This window comes from Glossina fuscipes, unplaced genomic scaffold (genome assembly GCF_014805625.2).
Source record: "Glossina fuscipes isolate IAEA_lab_2018 unplaced genomic scaffold, Yale_Gfus_2 59, whole genome shotgun sequence".
NCBI lineage: Eukaryota > Metazoa > Arthropoda > Insecta > Diptera > Glossinidae > Glossina > Glossina fuscipes.
The window spans coordinates 3,156,585-3,182,726 of NW_023998431.1; the positions used below are offsets into that span (position 1 = coordinate 3,156,585).

Consider the following 26,142-nt stretch of genomic DNA (forward strand, 5'->3'; position numbering starts at 1 on the left):
ATTATTGTTCGCAAAATATTGTAATTTTCATTTTAATAAGCTTCATTTTTTCGTATCATTGATAATTGAGATAATGATATATTCTTTTAAATATTAATAATAATAATAATAATAATAATACATGGTATGTTGCTGCTGCTTCCCGCAATATTACACTCATATAACTCATTTGTGCGAATATGATTTATTTGTTTTATTTTCTAATTCGAGTTTTCCATTACAATTTTTATTAATATTTATTAGCGCATTGTTATGACCGTAGCAAATTAAACTTGTTTGTTTAATAAACGGTTGCTTATTATTACTATTAGTTTAAATCATTCAAACATCAAGTTTTCATCAACCCGAAAACTTAATTTATAGATTTTTTTTTTTGCTATAGTAGACATAAGCCACCACTGGTGGCTGTTGTGCAAACACAAATAATCGGATCTTTCTGTTTAGGCAGGCGTTTATTAACGTAACGTAATGATATACGTATTTTATGAAATTGAAGTGCAAGATATATTGCTTAACTACTATATTAATGATAAATAACGTGTTATTCATTCAAGTAGAGTAAGTAAGTTATTCTATTTAGCGTATTTTCGTATAAGAACGGGTGGACACATGACTTAACATAACTAGAATAAGTCTGTTTGTTTTTATAACCATCACAACCAAAAGGTGACGGGTATATTTATTTTGTGGAAACGTTTGCAACGCCCAGAAGAAAGCGTTTTAGATACGCGAAAAAAAATATATATATTCTCGATTGGTATCAAATTCTATATGGATTAAAGCATGTCCGTCTGTGTCCGTCCGTCCAGTGAGAAGTAGTGAGCAAATTTTGAGAACTATAAACATATCTTACATTCGTCAGAAGCCAGAACTAAACCAAAATATTAGTTTGGAATGAAAGGGATTAAAATCCCAATCGGAGAGTGTCCAATAACTGATAAAAATGAATATTATTTTGTACGTATTATAGAGAAGGAGAGAGGGAGAGAAAGGAAGGGAGAGATAGAAAGGATGATGAGATTGAGAGAGAGAGAGAGCGGGCCGGTGGGGGGATAGGGATATTAATATCGATTAGATTGATGCAAAAAGTGATTTCGAATCGATCGATACATGGAAAGGTGAGTCTATGTCAAATTGGAATAGAGCACCGCAAGTGGAATAGAGTATAAAAAAGTATAATAAGACTTTTTGCCGTCGTTAAGGTGATTCTTTTGATATTCGTCTTCCCACACACACACACACACACACACACACACACACACACACACACATGAAATGAAATGTATTATATTAATTGTGGACATGTTGGCGGTCCGGGTGAGGGGTTTCACTACTAATACTTTAAAATATTTGCCAATGTTTGACGTTTGTTATTTCAATATTTCTCATAGGACATAAGTTAAAGTTTTCTACATATTGTGAGTGCGTTTCGGGACGAATTCCGTTTATGGAGTTAACTAGATCTTGAAAAGATTTTCTTAAATGTTTGCTTCAGACTATTTTCAATCACGTATAGTGATCTTGCACCTGCGAGTTTTCCACAAACAAGTGATGAACGGTCATATGGAATGAGTAAATTAACTGAGGATATTAGATATGTCGTCAATTATATGCGTATTTCGCTCAAAGGTATATTTGAGTTATTTGGATAGATAGAGAGATAGATAGAGAGATAGAAATATAGAGAGGAATATTAATATCCTTGGATCTAAGAGAGCTTTTTTATAAAATTTTTGATGTTCAACGTTTTCATTAAAGTTATAAATATACATATAAATCATATAATCTGACTGACCTACTAATTAAGTTTTTTGTTTTTGAGACACTTCAAATTCATTTCAGTTTTGTTTTTTTTTGATTACATTATTAATAATGTTTACATTGATAAGCTTAAGCTAGTTTATAATTTATCAATGCTTATAGAAAATATACTTCCAACGCTGAGTAAAGATTAAGATCATCATCAAATGAATCATAAAATACAATCAATGCGATATTATCAGCTACCTAAAATATAATATTGTTACGTAAAAACGCTCATTTTTCCGGTTTTACAGTTTCGTCAAAATATTTTTGAGATTAAGAGCCGTCTTCTAGCCTTGCGACCGGTCGATTACTCTGGTTACAAGAGAAAAAAATATAGTTTCTTTTCCATAAGTTTTGTGACTTTTTATCAATTTAATTATTTTGAAGCAAGAGTCCCAATAAAAGCTCTCGGACGTCAATTTTGTTACAAAACAAGGTTAATAAGTGACTATAATCCCCAATCTGTCCATGATGTTACTCTATAAATTCGTGTCACTGAACTGTGATTTTTAGGATAGCTAGATAGGTTTTATTAACTTGTTCCGAAACAAATTTCTTCCTTTTTTTTTTTCTACAATAAAAGACGTTTTTCTTATAATGACGTTTCACATCGATAAGTTTAACATGCACATCAAAATTGCCAGATCGAAATTTTGTAAACCAATTTTTGCGCCGGCGTTCCATCAATATATCTCCTCCACACACATTGGACAATTTGTTTCGTGCTTGAAAAGTATCCTTACACTTTCGATACTAAAAAATTAAAATATGCCGTAAATGCTGCTTCTAACTTTTCATAATTGAAAGGGCACCAGACAACAGCTGCTGTTTCGAAATTTTTCATAGGCAGGTATTGCTATATTAGTTATCAAAGTATGTAATGATTATAGGCCTGTGAAAGAATTAAGTCTTTTGTTGGGAGAAAAACCGAAATTACTTTCTGAACAATCTAACACTTACAATTCCAGTTCGATTATCACAATTCAATTATTTTCGCTTCCGCATCTATTCTCCTTATATACCTTATACGCCCTGCTTGCTGCCGCAATTTCCCAATACCAAATTTCGTAGGGGCATTATCGTGTTAATCTCTTTTCTTTTGCGAATATTTGTTAATATTTCCACCAATCGCCGACCAATCAAGGCTGCATTTACTTTATTACATCGCCAGATAAAATCATCATGAATTTGTATTCAATTTTAACACTTTAAAGACATTTAAGAACAATTAGGGAGCTCTTTAATAAATGAAGACATTTCAAGTAGCTCGGAGGATTATATGAGAGCGTTTGCAATCCCTCATGACTTGTGTTACAAAAAAATAATAACAATGCGCGGATATATGCAATACTTTGAAGGGCTTATTTTGATCGATTCAGAATCACATTCAGAATCATATTCTGAATCGATTTATGCTTGTCTGTTCGCCTGCCCGTGTGATGTGCGTACACTTATATTTTTTGCTCAATCTACGGGTGTCAATTATTGCGTATGATGATATTATACCAATGAAAGTTGTTATTCTGACGTGTTTTGCCCCGAGAACGGACGAAAATGATTCAGGTCGGACCACTTTCTCGGTCTTATACGCATATAACTCCTTATTTTAAGAAATCAGAAGTTTTGTGTAAATAACTGTGACGTGGTGTAGGATATCTAATTGTGTGCCGTCACCCATGACTATGTAGTTTTGATTGATTTTCATATTGTTTTGATAAACCGAATTTTTAATGTGAAGGCCGCCACTCATTTTCCCAAATAATTAACATGGAAATGCAAACCTTTTTCTTCGTATTGCATTCGAAATCTTTCAAGAGCAGAAACGAACGTAATTTAAAAAATGCACTCATGAGCTTTCCCGGCTAATTTTCTTTGAAGCAAGCTTTAAGGATTTTTAACTAATTTCAGCCACAGACGGAATCAATATTCGGAAATGTTTCAAACTCAGTGATTTATCACTTAATACCATAAAGAAAATCAATCAGACGGAATCAATATTCGAAAATGTTTCAAACTCAGTGATTTATCATTTAATACCATAAAGAAAATCAATCTTTTATAAATACTATAAAATATTTTATATTGTACCTCAGTGAAAGTTCAATAAACATCTGCGATAGAAAAAGCGAACAGAAGAAGAACGAAACCGTTTTGACGGGGCTAAGAAGTTTTTTGCTTTCAATAGATTCACTTTTCACAATTCTCTTTGGCTCCTCTATATATGTAATTAATACTTCAATTGCATAATCGATGTAAACTTTGTGTCAACTATGTGATTTTTTTTTTTTTTTTTTGTTTTTCTCTTTACAACGATTTTCAAGTGAGATTTTTTTCTTAATAAATATATATTTATTGGCGAAAGGCAAGAACGAAGTAAAACAAATGATACTTTGGACTCTTATTACTAATTAATAACTAGAGAAAAGTACAACTTTGATTTATTGATCGATGTCGACTAAACTTAATTAATAATAATAGAATTCAAAGTAATTTAGTTTCTTCGAAACATTTGCTTTTATTTGTATGTATGTGGTGCATTCAGTTAAAAAGAAAAAAAGCTTAACAGTAAATACAAAGTAAATGCTCACTAGGGTCATCATAGTTAAAACTTGAACGAAGTACATACGCAAGTTTCAATATATTGAAATGAAATTCTAAAAATTGCGATAAAATCATCAAGAATACGTAAAAATAAAACAAACAAAGCAAACAATTAAGAGTATAAGCACTTAAGGTAACTTTTAATCATTAATTACTTCAACTATTTGCATATATATTGCCGCTTGGAAAGTAAGAGAAAGCTAAAATCGCTTTACTGAAATGCAAAATAAATGCCTAGCAGCTAAAACTTACTCTGTAGGACTGGAATGTTTGCAAAAAGCAACACTGTGTTCCGCCTGAACATCTACCGCTCAGGAGCATTAACATTAATAAATGATTCTGAATAGTTCTGATGACTGCTTGCGTCGTTTGCTCGTTTTTCTTTTTCAAATTCGCAATACGAAAATAAATGTAAAAACAAAAAAAGGAAAAAGGTGTGGATCATTTAAAAATGTTCCTATTACTACTCATGTAATATATAAAACAAAAGGCATGTATTTTTTAAGTTGATTTCATGAAAACTGGCTGAACTGAAACCAGCTCTCTGTTCGTCTCTCCGAATGGTCCATTATCCGTTCGACAATTTAGTCCAAAGCTGGCCGTTCAACCATCGACCTCCTCGTCTAGCAGACTGTTCAATCGTGCCCGTTTCGTTCAGCATTTGTTTATTCATCCAGCGACTTTATATATCCGTTCTCTTATCCGCGTATTTGTCCATTCATCTGTTTGTCCCTCCATCAGAATATTTATACACATATGGAAAAAATATTTACGAGTTGCATTTTTCAGTTCGATGCCAGGAGACATTGAAAAAGGCAGCTTCCAAAAAGCTCACACAACCTGTTTGTTTACATGTGGCAAAACCGTTCAAAATTAACTCGCAGAACCCCACGTGAGTTGGAAAACTGCGGGTTTTTATTTTGCTTTAGTAGATTTTTCAACTGAACATTGAAATAGGGTGCGTCCTTTTCAACACAACAAACACAAGTTTGTTATGAATGCCCGACTAAAACCCTCTAAAAATATATATGGAGGGACGCGGAACAATTGAAAATGCTTGTCCTCCTTCCGGTAATGTCCACACGTGTATATATTCATTTGTTTGTTTATTCGCATATCTTCCTAATCTCTTGTTTATTGTTAATTCATTTATTAATTTATTCCTCACATACTCATCTCTTTGTTCATTCACGTATTCCCGTATTCAACTGCTTGCTTATTCATCTGTTCATGTGTTCATCTGTTTGTTTCGTGCATTCATTCTTTTGTTCATTTAATCTTCTTTTAGATTTTTCTTTACTAACCCATTAACCCGTTGTTAACTAATCCTTTGATTTATTCCTGTTTGTCAATCCGATATGTAAACACGTTTTCTATGCATCATTCGTTTCTCTACCTTTTCTAGTTTAGTAGAGCAGTTTTCTTTTCGCATTCGATCATTGAATAATTGATGGCAAAGGGTTACATTTATGAAGTCTCCCACCCCATGTACAAAAGCCAAGTCAAAGGATATAGTTAATAATAATATGCGACAACTTAGTGCATATCACAGCCTTCATGCATATAACTCGCGATTTAGGACTCGCCCCTCCATAATTTTACGGAAATCTGATATTCTGTCTCTACTGAGCCAGTGCAGAATATCTGAAATTCGACTCAAAAATTATACACTATAATATATACATATATATATATATATATAGGTAAAGTTCTGTGACTATTTTTAAGAACAATGACGAATGAGTATAGCTGAGTTTTGTGACATATGATCGATCTCTAACCTCTACCAATGAAAATGAAAAAGTTGAAAATGATTTTTGGAATATTGTGTGTCTGCTGTATATGATTAGCCAGAACTATGAATTTTATTTTTTTCCTCTGTTGTTACTAAGCTCATTATATACAGACGATAATAATAAATTTTTAATAAATAAAAATATTTAATAAATGATAGACAAAAAAAAAAAAAAAGAAAACCGTATTGAAATGGTCAAATAATTTACTTGCCGTAATATTTTTAATGTAAGTGACAACGCAACCGAAAAATTGATTACGTTGCCATCTCGTGACTACTTCTAACTACTTGTAATAGGCTTACTATGTATGAGTTTATCAGTGTTTACGTTGTGTGTAGTAAAACGAAAACAAAAAAAAAAAAAACAAAAAGTTTCTGATAATAATTGTTTGGGAGCTCCTCTAGCCTACCTCAACTATATTTGCTATGTATTATGACTACAGACGCAGAGACAAGAAAAGGTGCTACAAAAACACAACCATGATATGTATATTCTATCAGCATTTTATTGCGTTTTCTTTTCTTTGATAACAAATTCGCAAGGAATACAAAATAAAAAAATACTTGTAATGAGAAAATGGTACAAAAAATAAAGAAGAAAACAAAAAACGAATAAACTGGTTCAACAAAAACATTTACTTAAATCTCTATCTGTCTAACGAACAATTCAATGAAATTCTGACACAATTCTGAAAAAAAAAAAAAAAAAATTACAACAAATTTTACACTAAATACGATTGAAAAAAAAAGTTAGAAACAAAAATAATGAAAGCATATATGGAGCTGAGCACATACACTGTGAACCGTAGAGTGACACACCGTCTTGACATAACTACATACGTAGCGATTATTTTTATATAATGGTGTAGATGTAGTAGTTTTTTCATTTTTTGTTTTTTTTTTTTTTTCTTTGTATAGTAATAATAAATATACACAACTCGAAACTTGACACAATGAATAGAATACAAAAATAGTTAAGACTGCCGGCATTTTTCAAGGTTTCCCATTATATACCGACCGACCGACCGACCGAGCGACCGACCGACTTACGTATGTATATTGAATAAATGAGTTTGTTGAGTTATTGTGTTTTGGTCGATTTTTATGTTGTTTGTTTTGTGCATTATGTTGGTATCTTTTTTAATTTTAATCTTTTTTTTTGCTTTTGTGTGCTGTTTTTCGTGATTTGTTTCGCTTGTCCAAGCATGTGTACATATCTACCATACATTTTGATAGTTTTAATTAGCAAATTTTTATTTGGTCGCTACTGCTGAAGTAATTGAGGAAAATCATTGACTCTGAACCTAGTTACTTACAGATGAAATTTCTTCTTTTTTTAGTTGCGAAAAAAAAAAAATTTAATTTTGATATAAAAAAAAAAAGTATAATTTTTATTTTGTAACACATACAAATACCGTTGCTGAAAGACATGCTTTCTGGAAATTTGCTACAGTGTTCGATTTTTCTAAATCTGCGTTACGATAAACGAGATAAACGATTTCTCTGTAATTTCAAAAAGGAAGAAGAAAATTAAACGTAGAAATGAAGCTCTACTCTCAGAGCCCGACTAAGGTCAACTGAACCTTTAGTTAAATTAGTCATCAGCGATTTGGTTAAAGTAAGATATGCTTACTACCTACGTGTTAGTGCAAGCGTTCGAAGACCGGTCCGAAATTGAGCGTAAGACATACCTGATTCTTATTAAAAAAGTAAATTCAAGTGCGCGAAAGCCTCCTAGCTGATGAAACTCCTGGTAAGCGTAATGCCTAATATTTAGGAAGTTTTTCGCTCTGATAAAAAAAAAAGGAGAAAGTTCACCGACAGTAATTTCCCAATCGGCATATTTCGGGTTTCTTTCATATTTTACTGAATTACTACTTTTTTGCGTAAATAACATTCCACCAGAGGAAAATCGCTTTGCAGTGACTCCTCGATTTGAATCACTCCATGCGATAGTTTGGGCATCCTCCAATGTGTAATTTTTTGAGTATTATTTTCAAAATAATGCATAACTTGCTAGGCGAAGCAGTGAAGGGTATCTAAGAGTTGGCCTTGCCCGACTATAATTTTCTTCTTTTTTTTTTTTTACTCTCTCTTGATTACCTACTGTAATAAGCTTGAATTGATTGTGCAAAGTATTGTTATTCGAAATGCAACTTTCAAATGTTAAACGTAAAAATTGTACATAAATCCCTTATATTTTGTTCGCGTCACATATGGAATGACTTCATTAGCATGCCAGTAGGAATTTAGATGTCAATTTAGAAAACTTATTTGATTTATTTGTATTGCGAATTATTAAAAGCCGCGCACACACATAATTTTGAGCAGTTTACTTTGCTCTGTTCTCTACTGTTTTACGTTGGTGGATACGTTAAAAACAAGTTATGAAAGAGTTGTCGCATCTTCGATAGAGAAGACACCTATCTAATGTAAGTGTTTCAAAACATATTCTGTATGTATGTATATATTATGTGTACGTGGAATTGGAAAATATTTGTCATAAGTTATTTATAAGATACTGCTGAAAATGTTCCAATTATTTTTTAGGTTATTTTAACTTTCCCTGAATTATAAATATGTTTAAAAGACGTTCGCATTCTTGATAGGTGGTACTTCAAGCAATCTCTGTAAAAACTACTTTGTTGTGTTTATGTTGATAAGAAAGTGCATATTAGTCACCACATTGGCTGGTCACAACGAATTTCCAAATCAATCGGGTATATAGTCCATAGTAGAGAAAGCGAACTTCATCTCTGAAGGTAAACGGACATATTAGTGCATCACTTCAGAAGAGATTTGAAGTAGTGCATATAATATTCCGAAGAGCACCAATTATCGACGGACAGACGGACGAGAAAAGACGATTCTAACATGACCGATTGTATATAATATTTTGAAAAGCACCCATTGTAGACAGATAGACAGGCGGACAAACGATTTTAGTAGGGCCATGTTGGAAGTTAATATGAAAAAACCTAGTATATAACACGATAGCCCAACTCCAACCTACCCACCGTCCCTTCCCAACACTAGAACTTTGGAATTTATTTGGATTGCTCATTTCCTCTTATGACAAACGCTTGATTACACTAATTAGGTTTCATCTCTTATATATATTGATTTATTTATAAGTATAGACATTTATGTTTTCATTTAAATTTATACTTCGACCTAATATGGCTGCCGTTGACCTCGTTACCAAGTTTCATTTTGTGTAAAGAAAAAAAAAAAAAAATATATATATATATATATATGTTATGTACATATATATATATATGTAGACTCAATATAAATATATATACATAATATATGTTAGTTTTCATATATATGGATAATTGCTGTATATCTATGTATATACATCCGTAGATATGTACATGTATTGAGTGTATGCAGAAATTCTTACTAAAAATATTAAAATAATTCATATGATTCGAAAAAATATATTGAATATTTGTGTTCGTCTGCAAGTGTCGTAAGACCTTTAATATCGAATAAGTGCTCAATTTGGTCGATAAATCGCGATGAGGATCTTTGAAATTAAAATCGCTTTAATCAATTTACGCCTGGTTTTCATTGAATTTATAAGATTCTACGTAGTTAAGAGAAGCGGAAAACCATTGCAAACAGAGAGATTCTCTGTGGAACTGCACCTACACGCAATATATTGCTCATGAATCCTAATATAAGTAATATATATATGTATAAGTATAAATATATATATATATGTACAATTATTTTTTCTTCAAAAATATTAATATTTATAATTGTTCGTGATTACTTATGCACACATATGTGCACACTCATTCGTACGCATTTTATTAATAAACAAAAAAATAATAAAATTATGTACAGGTATTGTTAATAATTTTTATGATTGCTAAACTCTCTGAAGCAAGAAAAAAAAAGAAAAACACTAACTAGTTACTGTCACGTAATTTTTGTTTAAAATGAAACAACCAAAAAAAAAAGCAACGAAATCACCTCAGTAGTCATATTAATGAAGTATTTTTTTATATTTTTTTTTTGCTTGTTTAATATTGTTTGTATTCTTAGGTGTTTGCCTGCGAGTATGTGTGTGTGAATAGTTTTTTTTTTTTATTGTTACGCATGTTTTTCAATTTTCCGATTTTCTTTCGTTAAATCTTGTTTACATAACCCAGTTCTTATCGTCGTTATGCCTGATGCGTGTTGGTTGGGTATGCATGTATGTTATGTATTTACAGATAGAAGAAAAGATTAGCATTAACGTATTTTGCAGAAAGTCTTAGTATGCTTTGCCAGATTCCCACCATGATTAGCATGTATTTCGTATGAAAATCATCAGCAATATTTGGTGAAATTTTACATGACGTGCTTGTTCTTTATTGTCTTATTCTGGTAAAGAGAAAATTTTCCAAAATATTAGCAAACAAAAAAAAAAAGAAAAGAATCATAAATCGATTTAGGAAACTCCGATAGAAAGTACGCCGGCGCATTATGCATACCTGGCTTGTAGTAAAAAAAACTCGCTGGTAACAAATAGATAAGGAAATGTCTCACCTAAGAGATAGATTAACAAAAACCTAAAAAAAAAAAAAAAAACAGATTCTAAAAGTATTTGTGTTACATGTTTTGAAAGTTTATAAACCGCGGACTTGCTCGAGACGAAGAGATTTAAATTGTAGTTTTCGAAGAGCGAAGTCGATCAAAAGTGTGCGTTCAAGTTCAATATATAAAATTGAAAAATTCTGAAAAACGTGAAAATTTCTTTCAATCTTGTGAATACATTCCCACGCGGCTTTCAATTCAAAGGTATGTACGAAACTGAATTGATGAGTATTAACGATCGGGGCAATTTTATGTAAGGAAAAATTGAAAAAAAACTACCGTCGGTTTTGAAAATTTTTTTTTGTGTGCAATTATATAAATATACCATTACTTGGAGAATACCGTTAAAAGTTTGAGTTTAAAAGTGAAATTAAATATTTAAAATAGTTTAATTTATAGAGAAATTAGCCACTGCTTGAAAGTATTATGGGGGGGGGATAGATAGTCGAAAATTTATTGAAAGAGATGAGAATTATGTTCATGTTCTCAGGCGTTCTGTCGCTTTTGCCCATTTCGGGCGAGTTTTTTCATATCTGCCTATTTTGTATATGTGTTTTGTTTCAAACAAACAACCCATGAATATGGCTGTGCGATATGAGGCTAAATTTTAATCTTATAACTGAAAAAAAGGAAAAATGTTAACAGATTTCTTGCTTACTTATCGTTATCGAACTGGTTATTCACTCCTAATCCTTAAGCTTAAGCTGGCGAGTATCTTCTAATTCATCTATTCATTTCGCTTCTGTCAATCCAGTCTACATTCAGTCAAATTAAACAATACGCTATTAACATTATAAGCCCAAGCTAACATATTACATTTCAAGGCTTAAGGTGCTAAGCAAGCGAACGAACTATCAAGTTATAGCAAAGAGTATAAGGCAGAGATGAAGTAAGCAGTATAAAATATTTTCAGCTTTAAGTATATTCATAGCGAAAGTAAGCCTATCCGTCCGCACGTGTGGCTGAGTAGATAAGAAACGCGGCCAACAAGCCGTTGATCGCGGGAATCTTCGAATCTTTTATACCCATCACCTAAAAACGACAAAAAAGTAAAAGAACTACATTTTCAGCAGCGCCCACTTCATTTTGATTTTTTTTTTTTTGCAAAATAAAAGTTTTTGTGGGCGTTATAGGCGTGTTTTGAAAAGTTTCAATCACTTTCAAATTCTTTTTTCAAATTTGTAAACGATATCTTAATTTTCGCTAATGGGAGAATGTTTACCATAAATACCGAACGTGTCCGTCTGTTCGTCTATCCATTTGTCCGTTCGCGCTGCCATTTTCTAATATATGTCCAAAGTAATTCTTCCTTTAAAGCTCAAATATACTTCTAATAACCTTCTCAAATATTAGTATTCTAAGGCTGAGCTGACCCAGTTCTCCAACTATCCGAAAGACATTCTTTCAAATATTTCTGTTGCACACAATGTATTCGTTCGTCTAACACGCATAAAATTAAATATGTTTAACTGAAATCGAATTTTCTCGTACCTATATTGCAAGTTTCGTTACCAAAACATTGCAATAAGTTTTTGAACGATGGATTATTTTTCCCTTTTTTCTCATTATAATGCAAAAACAGGACATAATAAAAATATTATTATATATAAAACAATACTTACGTTGGGAGTAGTCCATCAATTTGAACAATTTTCGCTTGATTATGAAATGAACGTGCGAACCAATTTCGACTATTAAAAACTTACCTTAGCGAGGGATGTTCAACGTTTTCGTTGAAAATATGAGAACTCGATTTTAGAAGACCACCGATAGCCAACCCAAATGGCAAACATATATATATATATACATACAGCATATACCTCTCTAATTATAGTATGAATTCAGTAAAATAAATATATTAATGGGCCTAAAAGTGGCCTGCAGAGGAAGTGTCTTTACAGTCTTTAGAAAACGAACATATGAACGAAAAAACATTAAATCAGTCCATTATTGTAATCCTACATACATTATAAAAGTATTTTTCGGTTTTTTTTTTTTTTTTTTGTTTTCGTTTTCCTTTTTCAGTTGGATTAAAGTACTTGCTTGTCTTTTTATATGAAATCGTTTTTTTTTTTTTTTAAAAGTAACTTATGATGTTTACTTCTTCTAAATTGCTCTTAAGATAACTTTTTTTTTCTTTTTTCGCAAATATTTTATCTATCAAGGATTTAAGCTCTGCACATATAAACGATATGATAAAATTTATAGACACGCAATTAAGATAAATAGGAAATATAAAGTAGAGGAATTTAAAAAAAAGCAATTTTTTTTTTCTAATTTTTGTAAAAATACGTACAAGTGTGAAGAGGAGCGTATAAAATTGAAATAATAAAATATATAGAAATTTTGTGTTCAAATGCATAACATACATCTAAGTGGTCGCCGGCGCTGTTTATAATTATTTTGTAATAAGGAAATCATTTATATATATATATATATATATCGGGTATATATATATAACGATACATAAATATGCGGGCATATACTGCACTCTGTACACAACATTCAACGCGCCTTACGTGCATATATAGTATGGCACTATAAAAATATGCTATAGCGTTATGCATGCCTTTTAAATGTTCGAGGTATTTAAATATTTTATATTTTGTACACACACACACACACGCTCATACGCTCATACGCACACACATACACACCCGCACCCACATCTGTATATATAAATATATATATATATATATATATATATATATATATATATTAAAGTATTTTAAATAGTTATGTATAAATAAAAGTAAACTAAATGTTAAATTATATTTAAAGCCGTAAAAGTGTAACTTAGCACATAAATCGCGCAAAGTAATTTCAAAACATGGTTAGTTCATCAGTTTGGTTACTTAACAATTTTCACAAGTTTTTTATGAATATGCTAAATACATAAAATAAATGATTAACGTTCATTTTTGGCGTCTTCTTAAATCTTTGAATCAAGTAAAATTTAAAATTGACAATAATAAATGTTTAACGCCGCTTAAGCTGCTAACATTAAGTGGCCATTAACGTTAGCCCCATTAACCCTCCTCTTTTCGTTACATTTAAATTTGAGTTTTGCGTGAAATTTATATCGTATTTTTCGTATCATTTCTTTTTCAGAAAATATCATGCCCTCCTCCCATCATTACAAAAATCGTAACAATACGCCTACCGACTCTACTAGCTGTGTTTACCTCAATTCCAGTTCATCTAATGAGGATTTAAGTACTACTTACTCGGGATGCAGTAAGAATAGTAAAAAATCTAGAAAAGCACGCAAAAAACGGCAACAAAAACGTAAAAAGCAGCAACAGCAACAACGGCAGCATCAACAAAATGAAAATCAACACCAACAACAGCAACAACACCCTCCACAGCCTCAATCACGGCAACAAAATGTAAATGTTTCGTCTGCCGATGTAGAGGGAGAGAGTAAAGAAGGTCTAAAACCTATTAAACAGTTTAAGACTAATTGTTTAGTAACAACGACAACAACAACAGGAACAAATTTGAGAAAACAATGCACAAAGACCGCAGCTTTAAAGGCCGTTTTTAACGGCGCCAAGAGCATTTTAAATCAAAAGGAAACCCTCGTAAACGCTACCAATCTGGCTCCATCTACATCTCAAAGTTCGGTATGCAGCACATTATCGGCTGCTTCTTCCACATCTTCAATACCATCTTCAGTTTCATCTTCGGTAGTCAGTACACCACAACATTCTGTCCATAGTTCACCTACAGCTTCACCTACCGTCACTAAACGTAATACAGAGAATTTGAAAAAAGTAGCTCGCGCCTTAACACAGCATACCTTGGCGCCGTCAAAACAATTTCTTAAACTCAATATGAACGAGCAAGAATTGATACACGAATTGCGTCGTTACATTATTGATCCTTCGCTATTGCGTGTTTACGGTTTCCCCGTCGAAAGTGTTCATCACGAGGGTTGTATAGAAATATACAAGTGCTTGCCAAAACATATGGCTGAAGAAGCCGTAACCAAAGACAATCAACGACATCACCGTCATTTTTATGGCCGTAAAAAGCCAAATGTTATTAATGCCCATGACGGTTTAGTTCATACTAACACCCAACAGTGGAGTCTGAGCGCACCTGCCGATTCGGGACGTGGTTCGGGCGATTCGAGTCCGCGTTCCTCCGATTCCGAGTCAAGCGAAATAGCCGAAGATGATACAATGGAACCAATAATGGCATTTTATACCCCCGATGGAGTATTTCAAATTTTCTCCGAGTATGTAAATACCGTGGAAAAGCAATGTGTACGTTGCCAAAAAATGTTTCAAGTAACGGACAAGGGCGTGTACCTAACACAAGATACATGTACTTATCATTGGGGCAAACCGAGCCATGTATATAACGGCATATCTTATTTAAGTATCTATTCATGCTGCCAGGGGGAAGAGAGTACCGAAGGTTGCTCTCAGCATCCATTACACGTGTGGAACGGAACTGTTGTGGGCATTAACGGACCATATGATAATTATTTACACACTAAACCTAAAGTTAAAAATAGCAATCAATCGGCAAAAGTATTCGCAATGGATTGCGAAATGTCGTATACCGGCTTAGGTTTAGAAGTAACTAAAGTTACCGTTGTCGGTTATGATGGGACACTTGTTTATGAGCATTTTGTGCAACCGCAAGCAGAAATAGTTGATTATAACACTCGATTTTCGGGCATTACCGCAAAAGATCTCAACCCTCATTCAAATAACGAAGTGAAAAGTTTTGCACAAGTTCAACAGGATTTACTTGACTTAATTGATGCCGACACCATATTAATAGGACATGGTTTGGATAATGATTTACGCGTGTTACGGATAGTGCATAAAACTATTGTTGATACATCGCTGGTATATGGTCACTCGACCGGTTATCCATATCGTAGATCTCTAAAAAATTTAACAAAATCATTTCTGAAACGAGACATACAATGTAGTGCCGAAGGTCATAGTAGCTATGAAGATTCAAGAGCCTGCCTCGAATTAATGCTGTGGAAAGTGCGTAAAGATCTCAGAAACTGGTCCATTTTTCAATGAGATAAATTTCACCATCGCCATCATCAACATCATTAGCAACATCATCGACGGTTTTCGTCGACCTTGTGAATATACCCGCGTTTCTATATTTCATGTTGTATATATACTTTAACGTAATAATATTTTTGTAACAATTTTTGTATGAATGGATCCAGTCTTTTTTTTTTTTTTGGAAAATATTTATAAAAGAAAAAAGCAAAAAAAAAAAAAAAAAAAAAAAAACAAAAAATAGATATTTAAGTTCTTATAAGTGATAGAGAGGGGGGGAAGGTATGAATGAATAATGAATGGGTGAGTGCAAGTGTGTAAATGTTTAAAGTAAGTGAATGTGTGTGCATGTAAAATGACTATAATTTTTAAATTTAATTTAATTTAAATATTTATTACCACCAACGGTAAGAAGAAAAGAAGGGTACTAACCATATTCAGATGTTTCCAACTATTAGATGAAAAAAAAAAAAAAATGTTATAAATCAACTTTTTTACGGTAAAAGTGGTCGTTTCAGAATCAGAATATAATACCAAAAAGGATATAAGCATAACCTTATGGGCGGCTAAACTAGGGAAGAACTTTCGAATTTTATTTGGTGATAATTCCTATCTGTAACTGTCGATCTAAAGCAGTTTTTACTTCTATTTAGCTAAGATCGATCACTTTTCCATAATTCTATTTTTGTTGCCTTCGTTATCCCCACAACGATATGTATGAAAAATTCTTTTTCAACAATCTTTTGAAAAAAAAAAAGAAGAAAAACAGGAATCCCTTACCGCAACCCCGAAGGAGTTGACGTAACCAAATCTGCTTTAGGCATAGAACACGCCATCCTAATGCAATCTGAAACAAAAAAAAAGTCAAGTCTTAAGCAAAAACTTTCGTGAAAAGGAAGTCCAGAAAGAGAAGCTACTTTCGCAAAGCGTTTAAAGCAATTCGAAAGCGAAAGTAGCTTTTTTTATTTTTGAGATATGAGATGAGATGAGAGAAGATGTACGCTTAGTTAACAATCTCGCATCGAAAATGAACTAAAATTCGAAATGTATCCAAGATTTATGTGTGACAAACAAGCAATTGGTCGACAGCGCAAATATTTGGTCGAGCCATAAATTAAGGCTGTGAACGAAAATTTTTGCTTTCCTGCGGATTCTTTAACGAAACTCTATTACTGCCCCTTCCCGAAACTTACGATATACTTTGATTAGCTTAAAAAAAAAAAAAGAAAAAAAAAAATAGGAGACTTCGAAAGCGTAGGGTGTGAAATGATAGGTCTTTTGCCGTCTATAACATTCTTACTTTTTTTTTTTTTTTATTATTATTATTACATTTTTCAATTGTATTAAATAATACGAAAAAAAGTAAAAACAAAAAACAAAAGAAAGCTGCTTTGTGTGTACACTGAAACAAATTACTTTGCTGTAATAACCAATTTATTTGAAATAGTTTTAAAAGAAAATGTACTGATTTTTTGCTGTGATTTTTAAAAGAAGCCTTTTGCTTTACGCATCCAATAAATAAATTAAATTGTTCATTATGGTTTCCTTTAAAAATAAAAGTCTATCTCTTATTCTTTGCTCTCGAAACATCACCTTCACAATTTATTAAGTGTACAATTTGGCTTTTTTGCGTTCGCTTTTTCTTTATTTTTGAAAAACTTTATACAAGATAAAAAAAAACATTTTTTTTTACATTTAATACGAAAGCAAATTTAGAATAAGTATTAAAATTAAGAACGCATATTAATTGAGTAAAAAGAAAAATTATATATCTACATATATATATATGTTTTTATTTTGATTTTCCTCCCGCTTATTTCCTACTCACAATTTATATCTGTTATCCACACACAAAAAAGGAAAAGAAAAAGAAATTTTTTTTTTTAAATTTTAAAAAATGTTCCTAATTTTTATCAGAAAGAAAAAACATTGTACAAAGCGACGAAATATTCTCTCTCAGCTAACTAACTGTATATGTTTTGTTAATTATTTTAAAAGTAAAAGAGCAAAAGTAAACGAAGAAAACACGAAATTCAAAAACATATATTGTAGTATGTATGTAAAATTGCGCAAAATAAAAACACATTTCAAAACGTAAAAAAAAAAAAAAAAAAAAAAAAAAAAATGGAAGAGAAAAGTAAAGCAAAAAACAAAAATAGTATCGTATGCACACTCGAGATGAAAATCAAGTTAAAACAAATCGCTTGACATTTCTTCTTCTCGTTTATTAAGACGCCAGTTTTATGGCTGACAGTGAATGAGAAAAAAAAAAGAGGAAAACAAATCATAAATAAAGATTTCATATTTTAATTTTTTTTTTTTTTTACAAGAACATGTTAAAACTTGAGACTTTTTATTGTTCATCTAGAGTATAATATATTAGGCAGCTAAGAGGATGTCGGCCGATTTTCGCATGTAACGTGTTAGTCGATTAGGCAGATTTGTCTTTCAGTTAATATTCGACGGTAACGATATATCGTATGGCAAAGTTGGATGGCTGTGATTGAGGAACGGGATTTTTTTGCTTTGTCAACAATGAATGGCTTTGGTGCGTCAAACACAAGAGTAAGCGTAATATGAAGTGTAGGTCATTATAATGAAAGGATTTAACAAAAGAATTGTATGGGGAAATCGAAGAAGGACATGGTGCATGTATTCCTTATACATAGTTAACTGGTTAAATTAATCCTCAACTAAGCTTCATGTTATTGTATTTGATAATTACCTCCTCCTCCTTACCTTTTCCTACTCAACATTTGAGTAATAACACTGGATTCTTAAGTGTACTTAAGCTCATTAAGACGCCCTTAGGCTTTTCAGACTTGACAATCAATTTTGAATGACGTCATTGGCCATATCTAGTCATAGAATAGTATATAGTTGCACGGTATATTTGCAGGGAACTTTTAAAAGTTCTACATCCAAATATGTTGATGGTTGTACAACGGAAAGCATGCCTTCTTCTTGTTCTTGCAAATTGTGCTGAGCATTCGCTGAATTAGCTTTTAACATTTCAAATGTAGCTTAAACGGAAGATTCTGCAGTTGAATGCCTGAGGTTGACAATTTGAAAATTGTAACTCGCCTATATACACATGATATTTGATTGATTCACCCACACCTTGTGGAACGAGGACTTGACAGAGACGTCAACTCTTTATTGTAACCATCTATTCAGTCGATCTAAGTCTGTCTGCGCATACTATCCACCTGTCCACCTGTCGTTCATTTTGCATATTTGTGTTCACGTCGAAATTTTCAAAATATTTCGATGAAATTTAATACATTGGCATGTTTTAGTCAAACGACGAACGCTATTGAAAAATAGTTCGGGTTGAAGCACTTTTTCGACCACTTTCCATAGAACGGCTCGTTTTGAAAAGGCGTTATGTGAATACCTATACGATATTTAATTGTGGAGCAATGGCCCACGACAGTGTATTTTGACGTTCTATAAACACAGAATTCCTTTTTTTCATATTTAAATAATGAGAAGCGGCTAAAATATTTTTGAGTACCTCGTAAAGTGCATAAAATTGTTTTTTGATGGCGTCTAAAATTTTGCCGCTTCGCTACTTGTTAACACAAACTACTTAAAAAATTGTTTTCGAAACTGTTACCACATATCACTTAAGTTTCGTAACGAATATTAATTAACGCAATTTAAAGGCAGTATTTTTTTCGCAAATAGATAAACGAAGAGCGGCATAGAAATGAACGAGTTTTTTTTTTTCAAAAAAATGAAGTAAAGTTTATCTATTAAGCAAAAGCGATAACTTAATATGTATTTTATCCAAGTAAGTTTTTATGAGCGAATGGTGTACGAAGATGCTCAACGTAGCCAAAGTGCTGCCGGTTTATGGTACGACAATTATTTATGAGGTGAAGCTGTAAGACAATGGTCAACCGGCGCTAAGTTAATGTAATTTTTTTAAATCGGTAACTTATTTCCTTCGAAATGCGGAACAAGCGGGGAGTGACTTGCACACAAATGCACTTCCATCTTTTGCATCATCAAAGTATAAGAGGTTAAGTGGTCTATAAGAAAATAATATGAAGGTCGGGTGAGTGACAAAAATAATAAGAACATGTATGCCGATGTCACCTGCTGATGGGATTCCTAATCTTGGTATCAAGGTCCGCGGTATATATCCAATGTTTATATATATTTTAAACATTAACGCAGAAGATGTGGATTAACCCGATAAACAAACAAACAAACAAACTCATAAAATAAGTATGCATTCCATGGGCAGAAAAACTCATTAAAAATTTATTGCTCACTATTCTCCCTTTAGTCAAGCAATTTTTTTGATTGGTAAGTGTTTTGTAAGTGCCCCGAGCAACTGAGCACTCACCGTACACAGTTCGTTATTAAAATATTGTCTATCGCATTGAGAATCGAAACCTAGGTCTGCCCACTTGATACTACTTGACTATTCGTAAGCCCGCAATACATTGGAGGATTACAAAAATCGAATATAACCTCAAAAATTGGGAAATTTCGAAATATGCTCAAAATTTGTAAAATCTTCCTTCTTTCCTCTGCAGGGAACCTGAAAACGTAGAGAGCTTCTTTTCCAACTATGCTTTTAAATTTACTCCTTTAAATGCCTTCAAAATTTTCAAATTCAATTAAAGTCCAAATGCTACTACATATCTTATTATAAATTCTATATTTACTTCTCTCTTCTCACAACGTTTCGTTAAACGTGACGTTAAACGTGAAGCCCCTTAATCTGAAATCATATGTAAATAAAGAAAAACAAGGTGTTGAAATTTTTTATTTAGAGAAAGTTGAATACAAAAGATGTAATGAAATTGAGATTTAAGGAAATCAACTGAAAAATGCAAAGAATGATTATCAACACTTATTAGGCAACGTTATGAAAGAAGAAAAGCTTATTTTTTCGGTTCCACGTCTCACTCCGATTTGACACATATATGGTGGCAGTGTTGGCAAATCGATACAATTTCTGAATAGTAGCTAATTTCGAACGATGCGTATGAAAAGATCTCAAAATCGTGAAAGTTAGTTTACAGGTACAGGCCTACAGTGCTGCTTTTATTACTTTCAAAACAACCAAATTCGTTTCGATTTCCGTTTGTTGATTGAACGTTGCTTTTTGATGGGAGAAACAACAGCTTGGCTTTCAGCATTGGCTTGAAAGGTGAACAAAGTTGTTTGAATAGCGGTGATGCTCATCCGAATTCGACACATGTTCCAAAAAAAAAACATAAAAAAAGTGCAACAAACCCGCCTTCATCATTTGGTGAAATAAGCTTTAATGTCCCTAACCGCTTCTCTAGGCACTTTATTTTGGTTAAGCTTAGTCAGTGTAAATACAATTATAAGATGTTTAATCCGCTCAGAGTTGTTTGCAAGAACCTAAATGACGTCTATCACTTATTCTCGCTATCGGACTCTTTAAACTCCATTAAAGCAACATTGCTTAATACGCGCGATTTACCTATGTCTTACCTAAACTAGTTTTTATCCTTAAAAGTCTTTACGATTGGAAAATGAATTGTTGTTAAGTATTATCGGTTGCCAGGCTTATGCATGTTTGCGATGGCTTAGGGGCTCATTTGCAATTTGGTCGTGTACCGGTTGTAAGTGTGGCTCTATCCTGGTTGTGTACATGCTCTTTTTTCTTTTCTTTCCGTCTTATTTGTTTTATTGTACTTATACTAAGTTTTATTATTAATTTAAGATATGTTTTGCTTTAAGTGCCAATTGAACACGACTGTTATTTGTTTAGTCGAGTTTCATATATAAGTAGAATTAAAATAAATAAATAAATAAATAAATAAAAAGAAAAAAAAATCATTTTGAAAGACCGAAAAGGAAAGTTGCGTGCATGACAAAGATCTGTTCATTTTTGATCAAAAAACAACTATCTGTTAAATCCATTTAGGCGAAATAAAACACATTTTTTCTAGCGCTGCATACATCGCTTAGATAAAACATCACTGCGCTCCAAAATCAAATTGACAAATTAGCTGAATGACAACAACCAGCGGAAGGGGTCCAAAACGACAAAAAAGGCAAAAGACCACTTGGGAGGTTATGGTGGCCGTATTCTGGCATGTGCACGGTATAATATTCACCAATTATCTTGAAAAGGGAAGAAGGATCGATAGCGGGTTTCATGCAGCGTTATAAGTGCGACTGAATGACGGAATTGCGAAGAGACGCCAAGTTTGACGAATGCCTTCTAACTTAGATTTATCTTTAAATGCTTCCGAAATAACATTTTTCCCGCCGTTAGAAAAAGTACAAAAATACATTATTTACGTCACGTTTTTGTTTTTATTTTTTGACTGCATTTTTTTACTACGTGTTCGTGATTTGATAGATTAATTATAACGCAGATATTCATATGAATGAAAATATCGGAAATTTCACTTTCACATTTTTTGTTTCATCAAATAATGAAATTAATTGCATAAATTTATTTCATTTTGACTTTGATGTAAAACACAATTAAGTAAACATATTTTAATAATCAATCAAGCACGAGAGAAGTAAGATACTTGTACATAGAAAATTGCGATCTACGGTGTATGACGTATCACAGACACGCAATATTGTCATTTGTATTTACTACTATTTTACCTAAGTAAGGTATGAAGATATATATATATATATATGGCATGCATTAATTGTAATTAAACTTTGAAACCGAAACTCCCCACGTGTCCCTATTTACCGCTTAGAAGTAAATTTTTAATGAAATTAGCTTATGCGGGGTGTATAAGATGTTTAACAGACTGTTCTCATTATAGTTAAACTAATAAAATTTAAAATAAATAAAATTTACAAAATATCATGTTAAACTCTTAAAGTGCCTGCACAGTAGTAATCTCCCAGCTAAACCAATGTTAAGTCTTCGAAAAGCTGCAAGTTTTTGGGTATATCTAAAGAATCTTTTAATGCGATGCCATTTGGTTCGAATATTAATAATAACGATATGGTACTTTTTTAAAATATGTTGCATAATCTGCTCTAGGCGACGCTTACGCCATAATTGTTGTAAAGAGTGCGGTCGGCAAGAAATTTACGTTCATCTTATACGCTGCTTATTTGACAACAACTACTTAACAAGGATCACAATTGGATTCGGCTTAGCAGAATTTTTTACATGCGCTGCGTTTGCCTTAAATAAAACACCCAAAAATTAAAATTTCTATATATTCTGTCAAATTATAAGATCGCCCGTTCAATACATGTGGCACTCTTTCGTGGGAAAAAATGTAGTTTTTTTCTTCTTCTTGAATATAGAAGTGGTCTTGGCTTATTATACCCTACACTACTTATGGTACAATACGCAGAAAGACTTAGGATAGACCCATCCTTTATTATACCGATCGATACGGAATCATTTTTTAAATGGATTTAGGCTTCACCATTCCTCTGTCTATCTTGTTTTCTTGTGTTCATCTTAAAAGAAAATATGCATTTGTGTCACCCACAGTGCTTAAGGCAAAATCTGCATTTATCAAAGTTTTTCTCTCCGTCCGTCTATTTTGTTTTTTTATTTTCAACAATCTATAGATAATCTGATGGAATTCGGTACGCCGACATGTTTTAGCCCAAGGACGAACATTATTAAAATGATTTGATCGGACTACTTTTTTGCACGCTTCTCACATAGCGCCTTATTTTAACTAGTCGCGGTGTAGGATATTCAAGAGTGGACTGTGGCCCCCTATAATATTTTTACTCCTTTTGTATTGTAAGAGTGTGCTTCGTCCGATTTTTTTTCATTTTTCAACATAACATGCTTACAAGAACTTGTAACGCTTGTGCCAGAAAATTAAAAGTCGAACGATACACCGTTAAAAGGTCTAAAGAGATTCCTGTTAAAGATCTAATTCTTGTTATATTTTTAAATGCTATATATGAGCTAAATGCAGACCCGCTGTTTACTGTTTGCTACAATTTAAAGAAATCTTTGTCTGAGATTATGAAATATAAAGTAACAAATTCGGAACATATCTTGATCATTTATTCGTTTAGAAATTAAATGGCGAAATGAACTCGAATGTGTCCAATAGAACGACGTAATACTGCTAAGTAATGCACTAATAGCAATTTTCCGTAAAGCAAAATAAGCACGAAACAAACGAAATGATTTGTTTTTTTTTTTTTTTTGGAATCTCATAATATTTTCATGAACGAAAAGACATTCAATATGAGGTTACTCTATTAATAAAGCAAGAAGGAGTTGTAGAAGAACAAAACGTGCTTATTAGAGAATCACTATTTTTGTAGTAAGTTTTCACCATTTTAACACGTTCGGCGCGATTGCTAACGGAAAAAATCGGCTACACCTTCTCCATTTTATAGTGTGTCATAGTTAAATTTTTTTCAAAACCTTTATAATGTAGAGGAACAAACTTAAAAAAGCCCATAAACTGCATAAGTTCTTGGCCAGTCTGATATTCAGTATGCATCTAAGCATATCCGTCCGTTCATCCGTTCATCTGCCCCTATGCACAATGGTGTAGTATTTGTGGTAGACATTTTCCCGTTCGCAAAAATGAAGATATCCCCTACAAACTTGGAGCAGAGTTGCAAAAGGACCCGAATTGTGAACCCTTTTGGTTGCCATGCTTGTTTCTCATAAACTGCAACACATACACCATACAAATTTTCACTTTTATTCTGAAAATAGAAAATGTCGATCGAATATTATAGAATATTAATTCGTTTTTTTTTTTTTTAAGTCACGACTCCATCTTTTTTATATCCATCACCATTGCCCCATAAGAGATTGAAAAAAAGGAAAAATGCAAATTTGCATACTCTATAATATTAGGTGGGTCTGGCTGATATTTTTTACTTTGTGGAAATTAACAAAGGTGTTCTCAGTTTTGGTTGCATCGGCGTGTAGGCGTTGTTAGCGGGTCCTTTCCCTTGTTTGGACTATTTTCAAACTCTTTGCAGGCTATATCTTTTGTTTAGCAAGCGGGAGAATGGCTAACAAATACTGCATGGTTGGGCAGACGGGCACATGGATAGACAATCAGAAGGGAGATGCTTAGATGTGTTTCGAATCAAAATATGGTCAAAATAGACTTTATAGGGTTTTTGAAGGTTACTTCTACGCGTTGCAAAGATAGTGAAAAAAAAAAATAAAATTTTGATATACTATGATATTGGGTAGACGTAGTCATTTTTTTTCTCATTTTTGTACAAGTGGTATGGGATCTCGCACAGACCATACGTTCAAATTGTTGTACATTTATCTGCTGTAAATATTGAGTAACGAGGATGAGTAATGGGCATGTTCTTCTACGGATTTGCCCCATTCTCAACACCAACTTACGTGCAAGAGCTTCCAACGTATCTGCCAAATTTGAAGTCGATAGCTTCATTTTTCCTCTCAGGAAGATGTTTACAACAGGCAGTGCACAGACGGATAGACGGACAATCAAAGAAACGGACATTTAGAATTTGATGCTGATGGATGTTGCAAACGATATGAATGCACTGTCGATGATGGGCATAAAAATTAAATGTCCGCGTATGTAAGTGGCTGTTTTTATAATTATAATAGCGAATACTTTCGTAAATCTATTTTCATTTGCCTCTCTTTCTAAAAGAGGATACTGAATAACCGATGTTCTCATTAAGTGTTATACCGTAAGCAGAGACGCTTTTACTCCATTTTAAGTGCTATAAAAGCCAATTAACTCGCGGAACATCTCTGATACAGATCTCGAGACGTTACTATGTTAAAAGTGAAATGAAAAAGTATGACCAGTGTTCACCAATTTGTTAAAGAACGCGATCGTCTCATGAAAGTTTTATTTAAGCTTTAACGAGCACTGGGTACGACCAATGTCAACTTAACTACCGTCGAAAGATAAATCTAAATAAAGGTACATGTGTGCTTATGTGTGTTCATAGAAAGAATAAATTTTGTACAACAACACTGTTTTTCGTAGTATAAATGAAACCAATGAAAATTTCATGAACGTGAACTTAAACTTATGTCTATATCTAAACAAAAACAAAAAAAAAAAAAAAAAAAAAAAAACATTAAAAATATAAAAAAAAACGCTGTGGCTTATCAAAAATACATTTAAAAAGTTAGATTTTTTTATATCATGTTCGCTTAACCGCATGGCAAAACTTCAAAACTCTACTTTCGTTTTTATTTGCGTTTGGAAATAAACAAAATATAACGACTAAGAAAATTATATTTGGTTGCAGTCAAATCTTTTATACCCACCACTTTCATCTTAAAAAAAAAAAAAAAAAAAAAAAACAATGGGAAATAGTAAATTTCAATACTTTATG

The 26,142-nt window shown here is 32.5% G+C and overlaps 1 protein-coding gene across 9 annotated transcripts in view; it reads left to right on the forward strand.

Annotated features, from left to right (window-relative positions):
- LOC119637492 (putative mediator of RNA polymerase II transcription subunit 26) overlaps nt 1-16,015 on the forward strand; it is a 74,896-nt gene extending 58,881 nt beyond the window's left edge. For all 9 annotated transcript variants that reach the window (XM_038033527.1, XM_038033521.1, XM_038033526.1 and 6 more), the window contains one exon: nt 13,904-16,015. In XM_038033527.1, the coding sequence (XP_037889455.1) occupies nt 13,904-15,843 (1,940 nt within the window). In that variant the 3' untranslated portion in view covers nt 15,844-16,015. The remainder of the gene's footprint in view (nt 1-13,903) is intronic.
- Nucleotides 16,016-26,142: the final 10,127 nt, after the last annotated feature.